Source organism: Oncorhynchus gorbuscha, linkage group LG02 (assembly GCF_021184085.1).
Source record: "Oncorhynchus gorbuscha isolate QuinsamMale2020 ecotype Even-year linkage group LG02, OgorEven_v1.0, whole genome shotgun sequence".
Lineage (NCBI taxonomy): Eukaryota > Metazoa > Chordata > Actinopteri > Salmoniformes > Salmonidae > Oncorhynchus > Oncorhynchus gorbuscha.
In genome coordinates this window covers 36,301,853-36,328,388 of record NC_060174.1, presented here as the reverse complement: position 1 = coordinate 36,328,388, position 26,536 = coordinate 36,301,853, and the positions used below count along the sequence as shown (strand labels likewise).

General features: G+C 47.0%; 1 protein-coding gene across 4 annotated transcripts; it reads left to right on the top strand.

The window, feature by feature from the left end:
• Positions 1-28: 28 nt before the first annotated feature.
• LOC124001695 (serine/threonine-protein phosphatase 6 regulatory subunit 2-like) lies at positions 29-25,173 on the top strand. 4 transcript variants are annotated; one of them, XM_046308696.1, is made up of 25 exons: positions 33-603; positions 903-972; positions 1,331-1,466; positions 1,585-1,683; positions 2,096-2,282; positions 3,448-3,585; positions 3,667-3,732; positions 3,827-3,939; positions 4,123-4,236; positions 6,765-6,885; positions 7,151-7,342; positions 7,429-7,653; positions 7,750-7,814; positions 7,967-8,082; positions 8,183-8,268; positions 8,365-8,442; positions 8,556-8,653; positions 8,745-8,799; positions 8,941-9,065; positions 14,904-15,109; positions 15,286-15,643; positions 15,730-15,815; positions 15,895-16,117; positions 22,127-22,240; positions 22,315-25,173. In XM_046308696.1, the coding sequence occupies exons 3-25, from the start codon at positions 1,339-1,341 to the stop codon at positions 22,346-22,348; spliced, it is 3,027 nt and encodes a 1,008-aa protein (XP_046164652.1). In that variant the 5' UTR covers positions 33-603; positions 903-972; positions 1,331-1,338; the 3' UTR covers positions 22,349-25,173. The 4 variants fall into 4 exon arrangements, with proteins under 4 accessions (XP_046164675.1, XP_046164652.1, XP_046164661.1 ...); XM_046308705.1 differs by having other exon boundaries at positions 878-972; XM_046308711.1 differs by having other exon boundaries at positions 36-603; positions 14,904-15,085.
• Positions 25,174-26,536: the final 1,363 nt, after the last annotated feature.

Genomic DNA, 26,536 nt, shown 5'->3' with positions numbered 1-26,536 from the left:
TAGCAGAGATGATGAGGACATACATATGTATCTGTATAGCATGATCTCTAGGCTAACAGTTACAGCTTTGGATAACGTCTGCTTGTCAATTTTGGAAGTATCCTCCTGACTGTGTGACCCAGTTATCATGTTTACTAATCTCCTATTGCCAATAATCTGTTAGGGCGGGGGCAAACATATAGCAGTGCGAAAGCTATGGTTTAATAGTGCCACCCATATTTTGGGGAATTGTAATATTCAGGACAATCTCTACTCTTTACCACAACGATAAACCACAAGTGCCCGTAGCTACCTTTTAATTTTGCGCGTTCCCGTAACAGTGTCCGCCATTTTGATTAAAAAATATGACAGCATCCTTGTCTGTCTTGCTGCAATCTTGAGGGTAAAAGCGACAATCAATTTACTGGCGCTGGGATTGATTGTACTATACACGGGTGGAAGGGTCAGGCAGCCTCTGGTGAGCTGTCAAAGAAACACTCGCCAGATTACTGACAGATTTGGTTGATGGGGCGTGCAGCTCCAGTTGACTGGCTTGGAATATAAACAAACTGCTCAACCAGCTACTTTAGCAGACTGACACACGCCCTGGAGCTAAATGACAAGGTAGGTGCTTGTCGTAGTTGTGCCATGGCAAGATTGCAATAATCAGCCTGGCTAGCTATATACGCAGTCTAATTAGCTATCTAGCTAACAACATCCTACTAGCTAATATGGTCAGACATATTTGACAGTCATTGGCAGCTAGCTAGCCACCTTGCTACGCAGCACAGTGTCCTAATCTTGAAGATTAGGAGAGTCAGAGATGTGTGTATGTGCTGGAACCCACTGATTCTTTCTCCATTTCTATCACCTTTTCGGTTTGCATACCGTTTATCAGTGTGTGTGTGTAATCGTCCATCCAGATGACCATTCCTTCCTGGGTCTATGAGACAAATGACTGAAGAGGTCTGACCAAGGACACACATTAATTAGGTAAATACTCACACACATTCTCACTTAAAGGTGCAATCTAACCTATATCTGTTTCACTATAGGTTTAATGTGCTTCCTCTGTAAACTGGGTGGGGGGGGTATCTGGCTGTGTGTAGTCGTCCATGCAGATGACCATTCCTTCCTGGGTCTTTGAGACAAATGACTGAAGAGGTCTGACCAAGGACACACATTACTTTGGTAACCCCCCCATTTCAAGCCCTCTCCACGCATCCTTCTTGAGTAAGACCGTGGGGAACGAACCTCACCACACTCCAGACCAAGCAGGAAATGTAAAGTTGCAAAACCTTTGATACACATTTGGTGAGGATGACTTTCTATTCACTCTTTCTCCTTGCAGCTGCAGCCATGTTCTGGAAGTTTGACCTGCACATGTCGTCCCAGCTGGAGGCCCTGCTGGAGAAGGATGATGTCACACTCACTGAGCTCATGGAGGAGGAGGACGTACTACAGGAGTGCAAGGCCCAGAACCACAGGTTATCCTTCAGCATTAACATCTGCCATAGAAACCGTTTATTAGCATTAGTTTGAGCATTTCAAATAGGAAATTGTGTCATGCTAATGAGTGTCTCTTCACTCCTCTCTGGGCCCAAGGCTGCTTGTCTTCCTGTCCCAGGACACCTGCATGCAGGAGCTGCTGCACCTCATCACCACAGAGCCCCCTGCTGGCCTGGAAGAAACAAGACGTTTTAAGTGAGTGGATTTGGGATCATCAACTAGATTAAGCCGCGGGCTGAATTGTTTCTCAAGCGGGTGGTTGGGGGGCTGGAACATAATTACAAATAATTTATAGATGGCAAGAAGCCCAAACAGAGATAATATTTGACTTAAACATAATCATTTCAAACCTTGCTTACTTTTGTAAATGATCACATCTCTCTATTATGCGTGGGAATACTTGAGAACTGATTTCCAAAATTAAATCACTTTGAGCTAGATTTCCTGGTGTTTTTAGTCTTTTATGTACAACAATTAAAATTATATTTATTTGTATTTATTTATTATTGCTCAGAAAACTTGAGGCCAAGAGGAGTAGAGAGACACACACACTGTCTATCAGTCAGTCAGTCAGTGCTATACTTTGCTGAGTGTGTGTGTTTTCCAGGCACCCTAACATAGCGTGTGAGCTGCTGACGAGTGATGTGGGGGTGATAAATGATAAGCTGGGTGGAGAGAAGCTCCTGCTGGATACCCTGTACTCTTTCCTGGAGCAGCCCCCTCCCCTCAACCCCCTTCTTGCGTCCTTCTTCAGCAAGACCATCGGAAACCTCATCACACGCAAGACCGAACAGGTACAGTAACACCAACTCTCTCACACAGTTGATCATTTTATTCTGGTTGTGTTGTAGTTTCATTGTGGCGGTGATTCATTTTCTGCAGAAGAAGGAAGGTTTCCTCTCTTTAGTGTAGAGCCCTAAAAAATCTGTGTTGTGGAAAATGCGCATGGAATCCAGACATTAAAATAGAATCCAACAATATTCAAAATGTATTGCACTTAGTAGGAAATCAACTAAATGTATTGATCTAATTAGAAAATGCATCAGTTATTCGTATTTTCCTGCAACTTTCTGAAACGGCGTGTGTGTGTGCACGCACCAGGACTACCGCTGGCCATAAAAATTTTTTTTACAAATGTATTTGATAAGCCGATAAATAGAATTGGTACCGTCCAATTGCCTGGGAGAAGAAAAAATCATATTGCGAAATAATGCTTATTCATCATTGCTTAAGGTTTTTTATATCTATATAGTACCAGTCAAAAGTTTGGACGACTCATTCCAGTGTTTTTCTTTATTTGTATTATTTTCTACATTGTAGATTAATAGTGAAGACATCAAAACTATGAAAAAACACAAATGGAATCATGTAGTAACCAAAAAAGTGTTAAACAAAGCAAATTATATTTTATATTTGAATTCTTCAAAGTAGCCACCCTTTGCCTTGATGACAGCTTTGCACACTCTTGGCAAAGTTGTCATCAAAGCAAGGGTGGCTATCTGAAAATATATTTTGATTTGTTTAATACTTTTCTGGTTACTACATGATTCCATTTGTGTTATTTCATAGTTTTGTCTTCACTATTATTCTACAATGTAAAAATAAAGAAAAACCCTTGAATGAGTAATCGTGTCCAAACTTTTGACTGGTACTGTATATGTAAGCTAGTCCTATAGGTTATATGATTTTGGGAACTATTGTCCTACAATGTGTTTTAAGCATTGTTATAGACTTATAACATCCAATTTTGTTGTTTTTCTATAAAAAGGTTGATTTTTAGAGTGAAAAATGGAAACCTGGGAAAAACTAAACTGAATGATTTTTATAGGGCCCTACTTGGGTAGATAATATTGGTTGTAATAATTTTGTTGTATGATGTTGTTGTAGCCTACATTGTTGTTTGGTTATTTATTTAGGTCTTTAGATGATCTGGTTGACAGGTGGTTGTGGTCTCTGTAGGTGATCTCCTTTCTGCGGGGAAAGGAGGGTTTCCTGGGTCTGGTCCTGAATCACATCAACACATCAGCCATGATGGACCTCCTGCTACGCCTCATCAGCTGTGTAGAGCCTGCTCCTCTCAGACAGGACACACTCAACGTACGACACACACACACACATCCACACACCCTCAGTGTGTGGTAAAGTATGTAAGAGTGTGCGTTTGTGTTCCCTCTGCAGTGGTTAAATGAAGAGCAGCTGGCCCAGAGGCTTATAGAGCTCATCCACCCTGGGAAAGATGAGGAGGTAAGGCCGACACACACACACACACACACCCACTCTACTGATGACTAGAGAGTGCTGTCAGAGGGGTAACGACAGTCGTGTGTGTGTGTTTCAGAAACAGTCAAATGCATCCCAGACTGTGTGTGACATCATCCGTCTCAGCAGAGACCAGGCCAATCAGCTCCAAGAGAACTCTGAGGCTGACCCTCTGCTTGCCGTGCTGGAGTCGTAAGTCACACACACACACACACACACACACACACACACACACACACACACACACACACACACACACACACACACACACACACACACACACACACACACACACACACACACACACACACACACACACACACACACACACACACACACACACACACGTAATATCCTATGCCCTGTGTGCTCCAGGCAGGAGTGTGTCGGTCAGCTGCTGGACAACATGTTTGTGGGAGAGAGGACAGAGAGCTGTATCATCTGTGGAACTCAAATCCTTCTAACCTTACTGGAAATCAGGAGGCCAGGGTGGGTGTTCTATTCTTGCATACTTAAAAAGCCTAGTGCTTGCCAGCTTGCAGTACTAAAAAAGGGAAATGAGTTAGCATCTTCTACTTCTGTTTCTGGTTCATTCCTATGGGGGAAATTAATGGGGTTTTGGGATATATGCAGAAAGTAAGGTCTGAGTTAATCCAGGCTTAGGAAATCTTATACGTTTTGTTCTATGAGATAATATCAGTCAGTTAATGAATTATGAAGCCTTTACGTACTTGTTTTGATTACATAAATGCTTCAAAATTCACAAAAAAATGATCATAATTCCGAAGTCATGACGGAAAATGTTTTCTGGGGATGTGATGTATTACACGGAACCCAAATCGGCTGCGTGCGTACGCCATCGTGCATAAATATATTTTGTCCCCCCACACCAAAAGTGATCACAACACAAAGGTTAAAATATCAAAACAAACTGAACCAATTACATTAATTTGGGGACAGGTCAAAAAGCATTAAACATATATGGCAATTTAGCTAGGAATTTAGGAATATAAACATTGAGTTGTGCATTTCAGGTAAAATAACAAGGTCCTTTACTTCGACAATTAATCCACACATAAAACAGTCAACCAAATCGGTTCTTGTCATCTCTCCTCCTTCTAGGCTTTTTCTTCTCTTGACATTATATTACGATTGGCAACTTTCATATATTAGGTGCATTACCGCCACTGACCTCGTTCGTCTTTCAGTCACCCACGTGGGTATAACCAATGAGGAGATGGCACGTTGGGTACCTGCTTCTATAAACCAATGGGAGAGGCAGGACTAGCAGCCGCAATCTGTGTCACAAATAGAATTGACTTCTATTTTAGCCCTTGGTAACGCAGACGCTCGTTGGCGAGCGCGAGCAGTGTGGGTGCAGTAATTGAATAATATAGATTTCTAAATGTATTTTTGCACCGCTCGCGCACGCAACGTGAGTGGTGTAGTCAGCCTGTTATGGAGGACCCGGCAAGCCAGCCTATTCCCTATAATGTAAACTGCAACAGAAATAACTTCAAATGTATAACTTCAAATTGAACCAAAGAATTTGCACTCATGACTACTGGATTGAATGTAATTTTCTGCCAATTTACAAGCAAATACTTAAATAATTAATTGTTACCAATCAACTTGCTAGCCAACTAGCCTGCTAACTTTAGCCCTACCAGCCTGCTATCATTACATTAGCACTGCAATAGTCAGCCTGTTGTTATCAATACCTAGCGTACAGCTACATTAAAGTAAATTTAAGTTTTGGAAATGAATAAAGCCATCTAACCAGTTTTCAAAGAATGTTAGCTATATGCAGTTATCTTAGCGAGCAAGCTAGCCAGCCAGCTAATGTTAGCTATTTAGCCAACTAGCATAGCCAACCACAACTAACACAACTTAAACATAACCGCAGATTAAAAGCAAAGAGCGAGCAGAGACCTTCAGATTGAAGTGTTGGGCCCATCCGATGGTAAAACTTAAGAGTGCAAGCTGAGTTGGCTACCAAAGCGAGTGGTAGGCGGGCGTTTCGCTGGGCCGAAGGAGAGTCAGGGAAATCCAATAGATATATAGTGAGAAAAATATAAAATAGATAGATTCTAGGAGTCCGTTAACTAGCGTGATAGCACGAAGCCAAGGTGGGAAAAGTTACAAAACTCTCGAAACCTACTTCACAGAGAACATGCTGAAAAGTTGACAAAACAAACAGGAGAACAGATTAAAGAACGGGTACTACACAATTAGAGCAAGCCGGTATGATTTCTCTATTTTGCTTTGAGCCTACGGCAAGAAGGCACCAGAGCCTGCCATGCTAATGGGTTCCCACTAGGTAACGGCCACAAAGTTCGTAAAGAACACGGAGATGCCCCATTTGTACATCACACCTCCTCTTGATCAGTGGATTGTTGCTCACCCCCGCCAACACTTGGTCTGGAATGTAATTACATGCTAGCATAGCTAGTGGCTAACGTTAGCCAGCTTGAGCAAGCTGCCGAGCTAGCATACGAACTAGGCAGCACAGAGTAGATGTTCCATGTGATATTGAGAAATAGTGCATTGTGGGTTGTTTAGAAGATATCCAGAAATAATGTATTAAATATGTAATGACCCAAAAACAAAAACATGTTTGTACTTGTAGTCACGATCTGGTTACCTATAACTAAGTTACTAAGTCTTTGACCACACCGTGTTGTTACATTTGTGAGCAAAAACTCATGCTTCCTACCCTTTTAACCCTTTCCTACCCCATTCATTTCCCAATAGGCTTTGGCCAACGAGCCATGGCGGAGTTAGCCTCCGTTATTGCCTTCAAGAATAGTAAATTAATATTGCTCTCTATTAGTTGGGATGTATAGGAATGAGGTCACAGCCTCTTTTTGGTTTCACTGCACGCACACATTTCCTCTTATGACAGGAAGACATTTCTCAGTAGCTACTGCCCATGGGTAGGGGGTGTAAATGGAAAAGTTGTGACTGATCTAGATGCTTATCTAAAGATACCTACCTTACCTGTGTGTGTGTTCCAGGGTGGAGGGTATGTTGGATGTGTGTGTTCAGGGACATGAGAGGTGTGTCAACAGTAGCATCCTGCAGGCCATCCAACCCCACCTCACACACTACCACCAACTACTGCTGGATCCGCCCAGGGTAAACTTGCACACGCACGCAAACACACACCTTCAACAGACACACATCCTGTATTCTCTGACTTAGTCACCCCATACAGTCTTGCACTGTTATGCCATGTATAGTTTCAGAGTTTTAATGTCAACTATTCAACACATCATAAAACTCGTGTGTGTGTGTGTGTGTGTGTGTGTGTGTGTGTGTGTGTGTGTGTGTGTGTGTGTGTGTGTGTGTGTGTGTGTGTGTGTGTGTGTGTGTGTGTGTGTGTGTGTGTGTGTGTGTGTAGGTGACCCCCATGCTTACCAGTCTAGGTGTGTTGGAGGTGCCACTGGGTAACTGTCGTCTCCATGTGGCCAGACTGATGGCCTCTCTGCTACAGACCACTAACACCAGTTATTACATTTGTTGTAACAACACCATTTATAACAACACTGTCACACTGGAGCTCTGCAGACTCAACACCATAAACATTCTACTGGTCAGTACACACACACACACCATGTCCTGGTTTGTATACACCTTTACCCCTTTTATCCGTTAAGCTGTTTTTGTTGTGTGTTGCAGGACCTGTTCTTTAAGTACACCTGGAACAACTTCCTGCACTTCCAAGTGGAGCTGTGTGTGGCAGCCATCCTTAGCCACTCTGCCCAGGTGCAGACACCCCTGGTTACCCAGGAAAATCCCAGGCTTCAGCAGGAGCCCCAGGAGAAGCAGGCCTCGCCTGGCCCTACACTCCCACTGCCCTCTGTTCCTCCCGACATCTCCACACACAACCCACTGGTGACCCATGTACGTGTCTGTCTGTCTCTCTCTCTCTCTCTCTGTCTCTGCCTGCCTGTGTGTCTCAGTAACTCTCCCCCCCCCCCCCCCCCCCCCAATCTGCAGTTGTTTCAGGACTGTCGTCTGGTTCTGAGGATATTGGAGGCTTGGGAGGAGAATGATAAGATGCAGTAAGATATTTTAAACTGTTAAACAGATAGCAAATCAGCTGTTTTTGAACCTGTTTTGTCATCTGTGATTGGTGTATCACTAGTATAGTGTGTTAACGTTCATAAATATAATTGTGTGTGTTACATATTGGCACGAACGTGTGTGTTCTCAGGGCGGAGGGGGGCATGAGGAGAGGCTACATGGGTCATCTGACTAGGATCGCCAACACTGTAGTCTGTAGCATGGAGAAAGGACCAGTACACAGCCAGATCAGCAGCCTTATTACAGGTAGGGCTGTGTGGGTTACTTAGGGTTACGGACATAACAAACCAATTGTAGAATAACTGTCTGTGTGTGAAGCTGTCTCTACTGTGACTGTGTGTTGCAGAGCTGCTTGTGGATTGCAAGGGGCGCTGGGAGACCTTTGTAGACCAGGCCCTGACAGAGATCAACAGGAAGAACACTGTAGACCTGGTATTCATACATACATACACACACACATACACACACACACACACACACACTCACACACATTCATACATGTAAAACCCCTGGCCTTGTGTGTTCCAGGTGTCTCACAACCTGCGCTCCTCCAGTGAAGATGATGATCGACAGAGTCCCTTCCCCAAAGAGCTGTCACTGCAACAAGTACACACACACACATGCATTTACATGTATTTCCAGATAGTCATCTACTGCTCCTACTCTGTCATGGTAGTTACCATAATCCAGTTCTGTTTTCTATGTGTGCTGTCTTTCAGACATTCTCAGACTACCAGATCCAGCAGATCACTGCTAACTTTGTGGATCAGTTTGGCTTCAATGACGACGAGTTCTCAGAACACGGCGACAACATCAAGTAAGACACACACACACACACACACAGCATCAAGTAAGTCCTCTAAGTGGTTCTGACTTGATTGTGATTGTGCGTATGTTGTGTGCGGCAGTGCCACCTTTGACCGGATTGCAGAGATTAACTTCAACGTGGACACAGAGGACACTGTGAGTGACAGAGTCCATAGCCTCTCTCCTAAGAGCATCCATTTGAAATCCACTGTCTGAGTCATTACTAGACTGGTCAACAGGTACAGTTATGCAGGTATCTATACGCATACGTTGTGGTGTGTGTGCATGCATGTGCAGGCTAAGACTGCAGCATTTGAGGCCTGCACCAAGGAGAAGATCCAGTCGTTTGATGACAACGAAGAGGAAGATATCTGGGAGGAGAGAGCGATCAACTATACTACACACACTAAGTCTAGGACCAGGTATACAAACACACACACACATTCACACACTTCGATTAACAATATGACACACCAGGACCAGAATACGACACACCAGGTCCAGGACCAGAATACGACACACCAGGTCCAGGACCAGAATACGACACACCAGGTCCAGGACCAGAATACGACACACCAGGTCCAGGACCAGAATACGACACACCAGGTCCAGGACCAGAATACGACACACCAGGTCCAGGACTAGAATCACTAGAATACCAGGTCCAGGACTAGAATAGAACACCAGGTCCAGGACTAGAATACGACACACCAGGTCCAGGACTAGAATACGACACACCAGGTCCAGGACTAGAATACGACACACCAGGTCCAGGACTAGAATACGACACACCAGGTCCAGGACTAGAATACGACACACCAGGTCCAGGACTAGAATACGACACACCAGGTCCAGGACTAGAATACGACACACCAGGTCCAGGACTAGAATACGACACACCAGGTCCAGGACTAGAATACGACACACCAGGTCCAGGACTAGAATACGACACACCAGGTCCAGGACTAGAATACGACACACCAGGTCCAGAATACGACACACCAGGTCCAGAATATGACACACCAGGTCCAGAATACGACACACCAGGTCCAGGTCCAGAATACGACACACCAGGTCCAGGACTAGAATACGACACACCAGGTCCAGGACTAGAATATGACACACCAGGACCAGAATACGACACACCAGGTCCAGGTCCAGAATACGACACACCAGGTCCAGGACCAGAATACGACACACCAGGTCCAGGACTAGAATACGACACACCAGGTCCAGGACTAGAATACGACACATCAGGACTAGAATACGACACACCAGGACCAGAATACGACACACCAGGACCAGAATACGACACACCAGGACCAGAATACGACACACCAGGACCAGAATACGACACACCAGGACCAGAATACGACACACCAGGTCCAGGACCAGAATACGACACACCAGGTCCAGGACCAGAATACGACACACCAGGTCCAGGACCAGAATACGACACACCAGGTCCAGGACCAGAATACGACACACCAGGTCCAGGACCAGAATACGACACACCAGGTCCAGGACCAGAATACGACACACCAGGTCCAGGACCAGAATACGACACACCAGGTCCAGGACCAGAATACGACACACCAGGTCCAGGACCAGAATACGACACACCAGGTCCAGGACCAGAATACGACAGTCCAGGACCAGAATACGACACACCAGGACCAGAATACGACACACCAGGACCAGAATACGACACACCAGGACCAGCATACGACACACCAGGACCAGAATACGACACACCAGGACCAGAATACGACACACCAGGACCAGAATACGACACACCAGGACCAGAATACGACACACCAGGACCAGAATACGACACACCAGGACCAGAATACGACACACCAGGACCAGAATACGACACACCAGGACCAGCATACGACACACCAGGACCAGCATACGACACACCAGGACCAGAATACGACACACCAGGACCAGGACCAGAATACGACACACCAGGTCCAGGACCAGAATACGACACACCAGGTCCAGGACCAGAATACGACACACCAGGTCCAGGACCAGAATACGACACACCAGGTCCAGGACCAGAATACGACACACCAGGTCCAGGACCAGAATACGACACACCAGGTCCAGGACCAGAATACGACACACCAGGTCCAGGACCAGAATACGACACACCAGGTCCAGGACCAGAATACGACACACCAGGTCCAGGACCAGAATACGACACACCAGGTCCAGGACCAGAATACGACACACCAGGTCCAGGACCAGAATACGACACACCAGGTCCAGGACCAGAATACGACACACCAGGTCCAGGACCAGAATACGACACACCAGGTCCAGGACCAGAATACGACAGTCCAGGACCAGAATACGGGACCAGAATACGACACACCAGGACCAGAATACGACACACCAGGACCAGAATACGACACACCAGGACCAGAATACGACACACCAGGACCAGAATACGACACACCAGGACCAGAATACGACACACCAGGACCAGAATACGACACACCAGGACCAGGACCACCAGGACCAGAATACGACACACCAGGACCAGCATACGACACACCAGGACCAGCATACGACACACCAGGACCAGAATACGACACACCAGGACCAGAATACGACACACCTGGTCCAGGACCAGCATACGACACACCAGGACCAGCATACGACACACCAGGACCAGCATACGACACACCAGGACCAGCATACGACACACCAGGACCAGAATACGACACACCTGGTCCAGGACCAGAATACGACACACCTGGTCCAGGACCAGCATACGACACACCAGGACCAGAATACGACACATCAGGACTAGAATACGACACACCAGGACCAGAATACGACACACCAGGACCAGAATACGACACACCAGGACCAGAATACGACACACCAGGACCAGAATACGACACACCAGGACCAGAATACGACACACCAGGTCCAGGACCAGAATACACACACCAGGTCCAGGACCAGAATACACACACCAGGTCCAGGACCAGAATACACACACCAGGTCCAGGACCAGAATACACACACCAGGTCCAGGACCAGAATACGACACACCAGGTCCAGGACCAGAATACGACACACCAGGTCCAGGACCAGAATACGACACACCAGGTCCAGGACCAGAATACCAGGAGGACCAGAATACTCCAGGACCAGAATACGACACACCAGGACCAGAATACGACACACCAGGACCAGAATACGACACACCAGGACCAGCATACGACACACCAGGACCAGAATACGACACACCAGGACCAGAATACGACACACCAGGACCAGAATACGACACACCAGGACCAGAATACGACACACCAGGACCAGAATACGACACACCAGGACCAGAATACGACACACCAGGACCAGAATACGACACACCAGGACCAGCATACGACACACCAGGACCAGCATACGGGACCAGAATCCACACCAGGACCAGAAGAATACGACACACCAGGTCCAGGACCAGAATACGGGTCCAGGACCAGAATACGACACACCAGGTCCAGGACCAGAATACGGGTCCAGGACCAGAATACGACACACCAGGTCCAGGACCAGAATACACCTGGGTCCAGGACCAGAATCAGGTCCAGGACCAGAATACGACACACCAGGTCCAGGACCAGAATACGACACACCAGGTCCAGGACCAGAATACGACACACCAGGTCCAGGACCAGAATACGACACACCAGGTCCAGGACCAGAATACGACACACCAGGTCCAGGACCAGAATACGACACACCAGGTCCAGGACCAGAATACGACACACCAGGTCCAGGACCAGAATTCCAGGACCAGAATACGACACACCAGGACCAGAATACGACACACCAGGACCAGAATACGACACACCAGGACCAGAATACGACACACCAGGACCAGAATACGACACACCAGGACCAGAATACGACACACCAGGACCAGAATACGACACACCAGGACCAGAATACGACACACCAGGACCAGAATACGACACACCAGGACCAGCATACGACACACCAGGACCAGCATACGACAGGACCAGAATACGACACACCAGGACCAGAATGGTCCAGGACCAGCATACGACACACCAGGACCAGCATACGACACACCAGGACCAGCATACGACACACCAGGACCAGCATCCGACACACCAGGACCAGAATACGACACACCTGGTCCAGGACCAGCATACGACACACCAGGACAAGCATACGACACACCAGGACCAGAATACGACACACCAGGACCAGAATACGACACACCTGGACCAGCATACGACACACCAGGACCAGAATACGACACACCTGGTCCAGGACCAGCATACGACACACCAGGACAAGCATACGACACACCAGGACCAGAATACGACACACCAGGACCAGAATACGACACACCTGGTCCAGGACCTGAATACGACACACCAGGACCAGAATACGACACACCAGGACCAGAATACGACACACCAGGACCAGAATACGACACACCTGGTCCAGAATACGACACACCAGGACCAGAATACGACACACCTGGTCCAGGACCAGAATACGACACACCTGGTCCAGGACCAGAATACGACACACCTGGTCCAGGACCAGAATACGACACACCTGGTTCAGGACCAGAATACGACACACCTGGTTCAGGACCAGAATACGACACACCTGGTTCAGGACCAGAATACGACACACCTGGTTCAGGACCAGAATACGACACACCAGGACCAGAATACGACACACCAGGACCAGAATACGACACACCAGGACCAGAATACGACACACCAGGACCAGAATACGACACACCAGGACCAGAATACGACACACCAGGACCAGAATACGACACACCAGGACCAGAATACGACACACCTGGTCCAGGACCAGAATACGACACACCTGGTCCAGGACCAGAATACGACACACCTGGTTCAGGACCAGAATACGACACACCTGGTTCAGGACCAGAATACGACACACCTGGTTCAGGACCAGAATACGACACACCTGGTTCAGGACCAGAATACGACACACCTGGTTCAGGACCAGAATACGACACACCAGGACCAGAATACGACACACCAGGACCAGAATACGACACACCAGGACCAGAATACGACACACCAGGACCAGAATACGACACACCAGGACCAGAATACGACACACCAGGACCAGAATACGACACACCAGGTCCAGGACCAGAATACGACACACCTGGTCCAGGACCAGAATACGACACACCTGGTCCAGGACCAGAATACGACACACCTGGTCCAGGACCAGAATACGACACACCTGGTTCAGGACCAGAATACGACACACCTGGTTCAGGACCAGAATACGACACACCTGGTTCAGGACCAGAATACGACACACCTGGTTCAGGACCAGAATACGACACACCAGGACCAGAATACGACACACCAGGACCAGAATACCACACACCTGGACCAGAATACGACACACCTGGTCCAGGACCAGAATACGACACACCTGGTTCAGGACCAGAATACGACACACCTGGTTCAGGACCAGAATACGACACACCAGGACCAGAATACGACACACCAGGACCAGAATACGACACACCAGGACCAGAATACGACACACCTGGTCCAGGACCAGAATACGACACACCTGGTCCAGGACCAGAATACGACACACCTGGTCCAGGACCAGAATACGACACACCTGGTCCAGGACCAGAATACGACACACCTGGTCCAGGACCAGAATACGACACACCTGGTTCAGGACCAGAATACGACACACCAGGACCAGAATACGACACACCAGGACCAGAATACGACACACCAGGTCCAGGACCAGAATACGACACACCAGGACCAGAATACGACACACCAGGACCAGAATACGACACACCTGGTCCAGGACCAGAATACGACACACCTGGTTCAGGACCAGAATACGACACACCTGGTTCAGGACAAGAATACGACACACCTGGTTCAGGACCAGAATACGACACACCTGGTTCAGGACCAGAATACGACACACCTGGTTCAGGACCAGAATACGACACACCAGGTCCAGGACCAGAATACGACACACCAGGTCCAGGACCAGAATACGACACACCAGGACCAGAATACGACACACCAGGACCAGAATACGACACACCAGGACCAGAATACGACACACCTGGTTCAGGACCAGAATACGACACACCTGGTCCAGGACCAGAATACGACACACCAGGACTAGGTACACATACAATGCTCTCTGTCTTGCTCTCTCAGGTTTGGGGGGTCACGGACGTCTGTTGGAGCGGCTCAGAGTGATGGGGTGAGCGATACTGCTGGTAGCTCAACAGGTTCTGAAACGGAGGAGTGGGAGGTGCCTGTTGAGGTCACAGGTCAGACAGAACACAGCAAGAACATCACCCAGACTGAGAACATCAGCCAGACTGAGACTGCACAGAGTAAGGATGACTATTTGAACACAGGTCTGCTTGTGCGTGGGTATATAATGTGTTTTTGTTCATTGGGTGTTTTTGTGGTTGTATGTGTTTATCATTTTCTTTGGTTGTGTGTTGCTGTGGTAGTCGATGCGTATATTTCTGGTTCTTCTTGTTTTGTTTGTGTGTCTGGTCCTCCGCTCTGAGTTGTATTTATTCCTCAGGCCCTGGCTGGGCGGCTAGTTTCGGGGAGGTGAACTCTAACGTCCCCTCTCCTGGAGTGGGCATGGATCCATGGGCTAACCCCACCCCCAAGTCTGGAGTGGGCGTAAACCTATGGGGTAGCCCTGCCCCTACACCTGGAGTGGGCTTAGACCCGTGGGGTAGCCCCGCCTCTAAATCAGGAGTGGGCGTAGACCCATGGGGTAGCCCCACCCCCAAGTCCGAAGTGGGTGTCGACTCATGGGACAGCCCTGCCCCCAAGTCAGAAGTGGGCGTGGATGCATGGGGCAGCCCCGCCCCCCAACCCATAACTGCAGAGAAGGGCTGGGCCAAGTTCACTGACTTTCAGCCCTTCTGCTGGTGAGTATAGCCACATTTCAGTCCATTTTTATGAACATTCTGCTGCTCATGTATAGGTTTATATTCGTGTGTGTGTGTGTATTCAGTTCAGAGACAGGTCCGAGGTGCACTTCTCCAGTAGACTCCGAGATCTGTGGGTCAGACAAAACAAAACCCAGCCAAGACAAGAACTGTAAGTCTTTGTGTTCTCCCTGCATGGCGTGTGTAACCGTGTGTGTTCAATTTGCAAAGTGTGTGTGTTTTCTCTGCAGCTTGTGTGTGGAGTGTGTGTGTGGCGAGGAAGGCTCCCCTGGTAGCATCAGACAGCTCTTCATCAGGAGGCTCAGAAAGTGATGAAGAGGACAAGACTGAATCTGTTACTATGGAGACGGTATCCAAGGAAATGGTCACTACAGAGACCGTTGTTACAACCGCCGGACGGGAGACCATCAGACTTAGGATGGACGCCAACAACGAGAGAGCTGTCTTCACCAGGTACACACACATACACATTCTCTTCTCAGTCGTGCAGTATATTACTCTCCCTGCCTTACTGTCCAGTGTCCACACCACTCCTCATCTTACCTTCTCTCTTTTCCTCTCTCCTTTTCCCCTCTCACTTTCCAAATCTGTCCTTCCTCCTCCTCTTACTCATCTTCTCCTAATTTCTTGTCTTGCCCTCTTCCACTCCTCTTCTCTTCCCTCCACTCCCACATTCCCTTCCATCTTCTCTCCTCTACTTCTGAATTTCCTCTCCTCAGAGTGTTTCATCCTGCAGTCAGAGGGTATGTAGTGTATGAGGTCTCTAGCCATTGAGTGTGTTGCCTGTGGAGTTGTATTGCCATGGGAGTGTATAACACTTTGCAGAGCAAAACCCAATGGAAACATAGCCAAAGATGACATCTGCTAACAAAAAATACTTTATTTGAGTTTTTATTGTCTCATATATTGTCTCTGGGATATGAGGGACGCTAGCGTCCAACATCCAGTGAAAATGCTGAGCGCCAAATTCAAATAAATTCTGATTAAAAATTAAACTTTCATGAAATCACACATGCAATACACCAAATTAACGCTACACTTGTTGTGAATCCAGCCAATGTGTCAGATTTCAAAAAGGATTTAACCTCTTGGTCCTACCTGACACGCAGGCGTCCCATCTAGAGCTCTGGAAATGCAAATGCGCTACACTAAATGCTAATAGTATTAGTTAAAACTCAAACGTTCATTAAAATACACATGCAGGGTATTGAATTAAAGCTACACTCGTTGTGAATCCAGGCAACAAGTCAGATTTTTAAAATGCTTTTCGGCGAAAGCATGAGAAGCTATTATCTGATAGCATGTAACACCCCAAAAGACCCGCAGGGGACGTAAACAAAATAATTAGCATAGTCGTCGCTACACAAACCGCACAAATAAAATATAAAACATTCATTACCTTTGACCATCTTCTTTGTTGGCACTCCTAGATGTCCCATAATCACTATTGGGTCTTTTTTTCGATTAAATCGGTCCATATATAGCCTAGATATCGATCTATGAAGACTGTGTGATAAATGGAAAAAAATAGCTAGTAAAAAATAATAGTTTCATAACGTAACGTCATTTTTTAAAATTCAAAAAGTCGACGATAAACTTTCACAAAACACTTCGAAATACTTTTGTACTGCAACTTTAGGTATTAGTACACGTTAATAAGCGATAAAATTCATCAGGAGGCGATGTCAATTCTATAGGTGTCTGTTTCGAAAAAATGTCTTTGAGAGAGCTCGACCAAAACATCCGTTCGGAGACCGGATGGAATCGATTCCCTTGATTCGGTTAGACCAAGAATCAATTGCGAATCAAATGACAAGACTCTAGACAACGTGTGGAAGCTGTAGGCACTGAAACCTCGGTCTCATGTAATTCGATTCACTTTGAACAATTCCTTGAAGTCGCGGATGGATATTTATTTCCATTTTCAGTAATCAGATATTCCTGCACTTTTCGATGAAACGCACCTTCTGTTATAGTCACAGCCGTGATTTAACCAGTTTTATAAACGTCTGGGTGTTTTCAATCCACACATACTAATCATATGCATATACTATATTCCTGGCCTGAGTAGCAGAGCGCTGAAATGTTGCGCGATTTTTAACAGAATGTTCGAAAAAAGTAGAGGGTCGACTTAACAGGTTAAGAAAGCACACCAAACGATTATGTTAGGTCAGTACATAGCCACGGATTAACACCAGCCAAAGAGAGGAGTCACAAAAAGCATAAATAGAGATAAAAATTAATCACTAACCTTTGATGATCTTCATCAGATGACACTCATAGGACTTCATGTTACACAATACATGTATGTTTTGTTCAAAAAGTTCATATTTGTATCCAAAAATCTCAGTTTACATTGGCGCGTTACGTTCAGTAATGTTTTGCTTCCAAAACATCCGGTGATTTTGCAGAGAGCCACTTCAATTTACAGAAATACTCATTATAAATGTTGATGAAAATACATGTGTTATGCTTGGAAATTTAGATAAACGTTTCAAAAAAGCTTTACCGAAAAAGCACACCATACAATAATCTGAGTACAGCGCTCAGAGCCCAATCAACCCAAAGAGATATCCGTCATGCTGTGGAGTCAACAGAAATCAGAAATAGCATTATAAATATTCACTTACCTTGGATGATCTTCATCAGAATGCACTCCCAGGAATCCCAGTTTCACAAAACATTTTTTATTTGTTCCATAAAGTCCATAATTTATGTCCAAACACCTCCTTTTGTTCGCTCGTTTAGTACACAATCCAAACTGACGACGTGCTGGCAGGTCCATGCGAAAGTTCAGACGAAAAGTCATATTACAGTCAGTAGAAACATGTTAAACTAAGTAGAGAATCAATCTTTAAGATGTTTTTATCATAAATCTTCAATAATATTCCAACTGGAGAAATTCCTTTGTCTTCAGAAATGCTATGAAATGTAAGCTACCTCCCATGTAAATGCGCGTGACCAGCTCGTGACCTCTGACTCAATCCCCTCTCACCCCCCCCCCTTTATCGTAGAAGCATCAAACAAGGTTCTATAGACTGTTAACATCTATTGGAAGCCTTAGGAAGTGACCCCATTTCCACTGTATCTTGGATAGGCAAAGAGTTGAAACACTACAAACCTCAGATTTCCCACTTCCTGGTTGGATTTCTTTCTCAGGTTTTTGCCTGCCACATGAGTTCTGTTATACTCAGACGTCATTCAAACAGTTTTAGAAACTTCAGTGTTTTCCTATCAAAATCTACTAATTATATGCATATTCTAGCTTTTAGGACAGAGTAGCAGGCAGTTTACACTGGGCACCTTTTTATCCAAGCTACTCAATATTGCCCCCCTGTCCCAAAGAAGTTCAGGGAACATTAACAGATTTTCACCTTGTTGGCTCATGTATTCGAGCCAGCGACCTTTCGGTTACTGGCCCAACGCTCAAATCGCTAGGCTACCTGCCACCCTATTAGCAGTGAATGGACTGAAGTTCTGCTGTTGATAACGTAGATCTATCGGCTGCCTTCGATACTGTGAACCATCAGATCCTCCTCTCCACCCTCTCCGAGTTGGGCATCTCCGGCGCGGCCCACGCTTGGATTGCGTCCTACCTGACAGGTCGCTCCTACCAGGTGGCGTGGCGAGAATCTGTCTCCTCACCACGCGCTCTCACCACTGGTGTCCCCCAGGGCTCTGTTCTTGGCCCTCTCCTAGTCTCGCTATACACCAAGTCACTTGGCTCTGTCATAACCTCACATGGTCTCTCTTATCATTGCTATGCAGACGACACACAATTAATCTTCTCCTTTCCCCCTTCTGATGACCAGGTGGCGAATCGCATCTCTGCATGTCTGGCAGACATATCAGTGTGGATGACGGATCACCACCTCAAGCTGAACCTCGGCAAGACGGAGCTGCTCTTCCTCCCGGGGAAGGACTGCCCGTTCCATGATCTCGCCATCACGGTTGACAACTCCATTGTGTCCTCCTCCCAGAGCGCCAAGAACCTTGGCGTGATCCTGGACAACACCCTGTCGTTCTCAACCAACATGAAGGCGGTGGCCCGTTCCTGTAGGTTCATGCTCTACAACATCCGCAGAGTACGACCCTGCCTCACACAGGAAGCGGCGCAGGTCCTAATCCAGGCACTTGTCATCTCCCATCTGGATTACTGCAACTCGCTGTTGGCTGGGCTCCCTGCCTGTGCCATTAAGCCCCTTCAACTCATCCAGAACGCCGCAGCCCGTCTGGTGTTCAACCTTCCCAAGTTCTCTCACGTCACCCCGCTCCTCCGTTCTCTCCACTGGCTTCCAGTTGAAGCTCGCATCCGCTACAAGACCATGGTGCTTGCCTACGGAGCTGTGAGGGGAACGGCACCTCAGTACCTCCAGGCTCTGATCAGGCCCTACACCCAAACAAGGGCACTGCGTTCATCCACCTCTGGCCTGCTCGCCTCCCTACCACTGAGGAAGTACAGCTCCCGCTCAGCCCAGTCAAAACTGTTCGCTGCCCTGGCCCCCCAATGGTGGAACAAACTCCCTCACGACGCCAGGACAGCGGAGTCAATCACCACCTTCCGGAGACACCTGAAACCCCACCTCTTTAAGGAATACCTAGGATAGGATAAGTAATCCCTCTCACCCCCCCCCTTAAGTTTTAGATGCACTATTGTAAAGTGACTGTTCCACTGGATGTCATAAGGTGAATGCACCAATTTGTAAGTCGCTCTGGATAAGAGCGTCTGCTAAATGACTTAAATGTAAATGTAATGTAATGCAATGAGCTTTGTGTTCAGCTGCATGAAAACTAACTGTATGTTTTTACCTGTTACCTTTGGCTGGGCATCCCTATAGTCCTCTTTGATCCTATGACTATGCCTCTCTACTCTAGGTCTATGCTGAGTTCTAATGGGTCTACTAGAGGCAAATCCAAAAGCGCTCAAATCCTAGAGTGCACTACTTTTGGTCAGAACCACATAGGGCTACAACATACAGTGCATTCGGAAGTATCCAGACCCCTTCACTTTCCACATTTTGTTACATTACAGCCTTATTCTAAAATGGATGAAATTGTTTATATAATAATATAATAATATATGCCATTTAGCAGACGCTTTTATCCAAAGCGACTTACAGTCATGTGTGCATACATTTTATGTTTATTTAATCCATCTACACACAATACCCCGTAATAACAAGACGAATACAGGTTTTTAGAAATACCTTATTTACATTAATATTCAGACCCTTTGCTATGAGACTCGAAATTGGGCTCCGGTGCATCCTGTTTCCTTTGATCATCCTTGATGTTTCTACAACTTGATTGGAATCCAACTATGGTAAATTCAATTGATTGGACATGATTTTGGAAAGGCACACATCTGTCTATATACGGTCCCACAGTTGACAGTGCATGTCACAGCAAAAACCAAGCCATGAAGTCGAAGGAATTGTCCGTAGAGCTCAGATAAAGGATTGTGTTGAGGCACAGATCTGGGAAAGTGTACCAAAAATATTTCTGCAGCATTGAAGGTCCTCAAGTACACAGTGGCCTCCATCATTCCTAAATGGAAGAAGATTGGAACCAACAAGACTCTTCCTAGAGCTGGGTGCCTGGCCAAACTGAGCAATCGGGGGAGAAGGGCCTTGGTCAGGGAGGTGACCAAGAACCCGATGGTCTCTCTGACAGAGCTCCGGAGTTCCTCTGTGGAGATGGGAGAACTTTCCAGAAGGACAACCATCTCTGCAGCACTCCACCATTCAGGCCTTTATGGTAGAGTGGCCAGACGGAAGCCACACCTCAGTAAAAGGCACATGACAACCTGCTTGTGTTTGCTAAAAGGCACCTATAGACTCTCAGACCATGAGAAACAAGATTATTTTTTCAGCTGCAAAGATGAACGGAGCAAAGTACAGAGAGATCCTTGATGAAAACCTGCTCCAGAGCTTTCAGCAACTCAGACTGGGGCGACGGTTCGCCTTCCAACAGGACAACGACACTAAGCACACAGCAAAGACAATGCAGTAGGGGCTTCGGGACAAGTCTCTGAATGTCCTTGAGTGGCCCAGCCAGAGTCCGGACTTGAACCCGATCAAACATCTCTGGAGAGACCTGAAAATAGCTGTGCAGCGACGCTCCCCTTCCAACCTGACAGAGCTTGAGATGATCTGCAGAGAATGGGAGAAACTCCCCAAATACAGGTGTGCCAAGCTTGTAGCGTTATACCCAAGATTTTTATAAATTTGCAAAAATGTTTTTTTATTTTTTTTAATACGTTTTTCCTCTGTCATAATAGGATATTGTGTGTACATTGAGGGGATAAAACAATTGAAACAATTTTAGAACAAGGCTGTATCGTAACAATACTTTCAGAATGCACTGTAGAGTTCTGGCCAATAATAGTGCCCTATACAGGGAAGAGGGTGTGATTTGAGACACTGCCAATATGTTCTTACCTATGTCTTTCTACTCTTACAGTGAGGCTGACATGAGAGAGAAAGAGAAGATGAAGGAGAAGGAGATGATGGGTGGAGGAGACCCTCTCAATGCCACCGCTGCTCCCCTCAAAATTCGGCCTGCCACCGTCACAAAGTAAGTGTGTATCTGTGTCTCTGTCTTGTGTACCTGCTTCTTCGCTGAAACCACCCCCTCCACTCTCCCCACAGAGACACACCATCCTTGGCAAACGGACCGGCCTAGTACTACGGTACCACGACACACACACACACTCCACTTTCCAACAACACTCCATGCCATGCAACGTCGTGTATCGTGAGCAGTGCTGCCCTGTCATAGGTCTGTGTCTAGGACATCTACGGTGGCTGAGAGAGTCAAAAAGCAGAAGAGAAAAGCCATTCCGGAAGCCAAACAGCTCCTAAACACAACAGTTTATAAACAGATTCATGTGATGTTTGTCCCTGGCCTACTGCTGTAGTCTCTCCGAGACACCTATCACCACACTGCGACGAGTGTGTGTGTGTGTGTGTGTGTGTGTGTGTGTGTGTGTGTGTGTGTGTGTGTGTGTGTGTGTGTGTGTGTGTGTGTGTGTGTGTGTGTGTGTGTGTGTGTGTGTGTGTGTGTGTGTGTGTGTGTGTGTGTGTGTGTGTGTGTGTGTGTGTGTGTGTGTGTGTGTGTGTGTGTGTGTGTGTGTGTGTGTGTGTGAGAGATCCAGCATTATGTAGTCTTGTTGTTAGTTCTTGGCTCAGCCAGTAGAGAAGACGCTCCATTCCCGCTGTAGTCACATCATCAGCGCAGAGTAGTCTGAGGAGGGGAATGAGTAGTCAGTACTGACTGTAAGATCTTCAAAGACAAAGTGTGTTCCTATTTTTTTTTTTTACTCAATCATTTCAGCATAGAAAATCCAAGCCTGATTATGAAAATTCTCCACTCTTTCTCCCTCTCTGTGTGGACTATTCTGTCTGTTCTCCCTTTCTGTGTGGACTATTACAGGTAGTGAAAATATTGATTCTGTCTGTTCTTTCTCTTTGTGTGGGAGATTTGGAATATATATTCTCAGGTTAAAAGAGCAGTTCTGTGGATGTGATGAAAGCACACCTGTGTGATGTCACACACAGCATGAGTACACACACATACAGTGTGATTATTCACACACACACACACAAAGCTTGAGGCATACACACTCCACTGTATGAGTGTATACACACAAACAGAGTTTGCGCAGACAAGCACTCACACCCTTCCATATCACCCCTCCACAGAGCTGTGTAAATGTAATATTGTGACCTTTGAACCTTTTATTAGGTTGTGGTAAAATGTAAACGTATTATAATGTAAACAGTATATATATATATATATATATATATAAACACGTATCTATTTTTGGTATCAATTCAGATGTATCGGAAAGCGGATGTTTAGCAGGTTGCTGTGTGTGTGTGGTGTGTGTGTGTGTGTGTGTGTGTGTGTGTGTGTGTGTGTGTGTGTGTGTTTATAATGGTGAAATGAGGCAATAATGACATCTGCGTTGTTATGGTTTTTACCCCAGCATCAGACCCTGATACCCTGCTACATGCTTCCTCCTGGGTGTGTGTGTGGGTACATGTATGTATATGTTTAATGTATTGGAAATGTCTTCCATATCCAAATCCTCATGCTATATCATCTTATCAGTATCTAAAGTGGTCTCTCTCCCTTCTCTCATTTAGAGCATGTCATTCAGGTATGACTTAGTGAAGTTAGTTTCTGTTGTTGTATGGTTTTATGTTTAAAGCACTTTGTGATGGTGGTCAGAACCATCAAGGTATTTTACTCACAGCTGAGGAAGAGGTTTGACTTAAAGGAATCAGTGAGTTATTACAACATCTTAATAATATGTGTATGTGATATGATGATTTGATCCACCTATTGTGATGCCAAAGTGGGCTAGAGACTAATGAAATTGGCTAGATTTGGGACAGGGAGAGGGATCCACCCTGATAAAGCTAACCAGAGTTGTGTACAGAGTTACGTCATACCTTCACCCCAACACTACACACTGCATCTGACCCACACCACGCACTGCATCTGACCCATACCACACCACGTACTGCATCTGACCCATACCACACCACGCACTGCATCTGACCCATACCACACCACGCACTGCATCTGACCCATACCACACCACGCACTGCATCTGACCCATACCACACCACGCACTGCATCTGACCCACACCACGCACTGCATCTGACCCATACCACACCACGCACTGCATCTGACCCATACCACACCACGCACTGCATCTGACCCATACCACACCACGCACTGCATCTGACCCATACCACAACACGCACTGCATCTGACCCATACCACAACACGCACTGCATCTGACCCATCCACACCACGCACTGATCCCATACCACACCACGCACTGCATCTGACCCATACCACACCACGCACTGCATCTGACCCATACCACACCACGCACTGCATCTGACCCATACCACACCACGCACTGCATCTGACCCATACCACACCACGCACTGCATCTGACCCATACCACACCACGCACTGCACCTGACCCATACCACACCACACACTGCATCTGACCCACACCACGCACTGCATCTGACCCATACAACACACTGCATCTGACCATACCACACACTGCATCTGACCCACACTGCATCTGACCCACACCACGCACTGCACCTGACCCATACAACACCACACACTGCACCTGACCCATACAACACCACATACTGCATCTGACCCACACCACACCACACACTGCACCTGACCCATACCACACTGCATCTGACCCATACCACACCACACTGCATCTGACCCATACCACACCACACACTGCATCTGACCCATACCACACCACACACTGCATCTGACCCATACAACACCACACACTGCATCTGACCCATATGTGTGTGTGCTCTCTGTAGTCAGAGGCCTTTTATAAAGGGTTCTGATGCTGGCGGTTCATTTTCTGTATATGTAATTGTGTGTGTTACTGTTGTCAAACCTAGCCTGTAAAGTCAGATATCAAACTAATAAATATGTCAACCATCAACACTGGGCTCTCAATGTCATTGAGTCATGTGCTGAAATGACACACACAGCAGCCAACACAAATACAGTATGTTTACCTTTAGGTCAGGTGAGTAGAGGGGTTGGGTTCAATTTGCAGTCACACACACACACACACACACACCATCTATAATACCCCCCCCCCCTCTCTCTTGTTACAGAAACACCTACTTTGTAGTTACTGGTTGGAGGGAGAGTTATTATTTAGGTTAGAAAGGGTAAATATAACCTAACTACTTCCACACAGTCATTCACAAAAAAACAAACTCCTGTATTCTTTCTGATAGGTCTCCCTTGTCCCTCAGTCTCTCTCTGTAATATGTGACACACGGTACAGACACTGCTACTCTCAAATCTTTGTTCCTGATGAGACTGAGGCTAAACACACACCATCTCACAACTACACACTGTCTAAAACAGACAAATAGCCTGTCTATCTTTCTGTTACTCCTCTCTGTTTCTCACACTCAGCTTTGTTCTGCTCTGTTGTGTGCGACTGGTCTTTAGTGAGCACGCATATGTAGCCCTGAGTGTGTGGAGAGGTGAGGGGGACTAAAGAGGAATGGGTATGATGTAGAGAAGGTAGTGATGGAGTAGAGATGGAGGGAGGGGGTTGGAGATGGAGGGAGGGGGAGAGAGATGATGGATGGAGGGAGGGAGGGGTTGATGGGATGGAGGGAGGGAGGGGTGGAGTAGAGATGGAGGGGTGGAGTAGAGATGGAGGGGGTGGAGTAGAGATGGAGGGAGGGGAGGGAGTCGATGGAGGGAGGGGAGGGAGTCTAGATGGAGGGGTTGGAGTAGAGGGAGGGAGGAGGGAGGGGGTGGAGTAGAGATGGATGGAGGGGAGGGAGTCGAGATGGAGGGAGTCGATGGAGGGAGGGGAGGGAGTCGAGATGGAGGAGTCGATGGAGGGAGGGGAGGGAGTCTAGATGGAGGGGTAGGGAGGGAGGAGGGAGGGGGTGGAGTAGAGATGGATGGAGGGGAGGGAGTTGAGATGGAGGGAGGGGAGGGAGTCGAGATGGAGGGGTTGGAGAGAGGGAGGGGGTGGAGAGGGGAGGAAAGGAGGGAGGGGTAGAGATGGAGGAAAGGAGGGAGGGGGTAGAGATGGAGGGAGTGGAGGGAGGGGGTAGAGATGGAGGGGTGGGAGGGGTGGAGTAGAGGGATGGATGGAGGGAGTAGGGATGGAGAGAGGGAAGGGTTGGAGTAGAGGGATGGATGGATGGAGGGAGTAGAGGGGGATGGAGGGGAGGGAGTCGAGATGGAGGGAGGGGAGGGAGTCGAGATGGAGGGAGGGGAGGGAGTCGAGATGGAGGGGTTGGAGAGGAGGGAGGGAGGGGTGGAGTAGA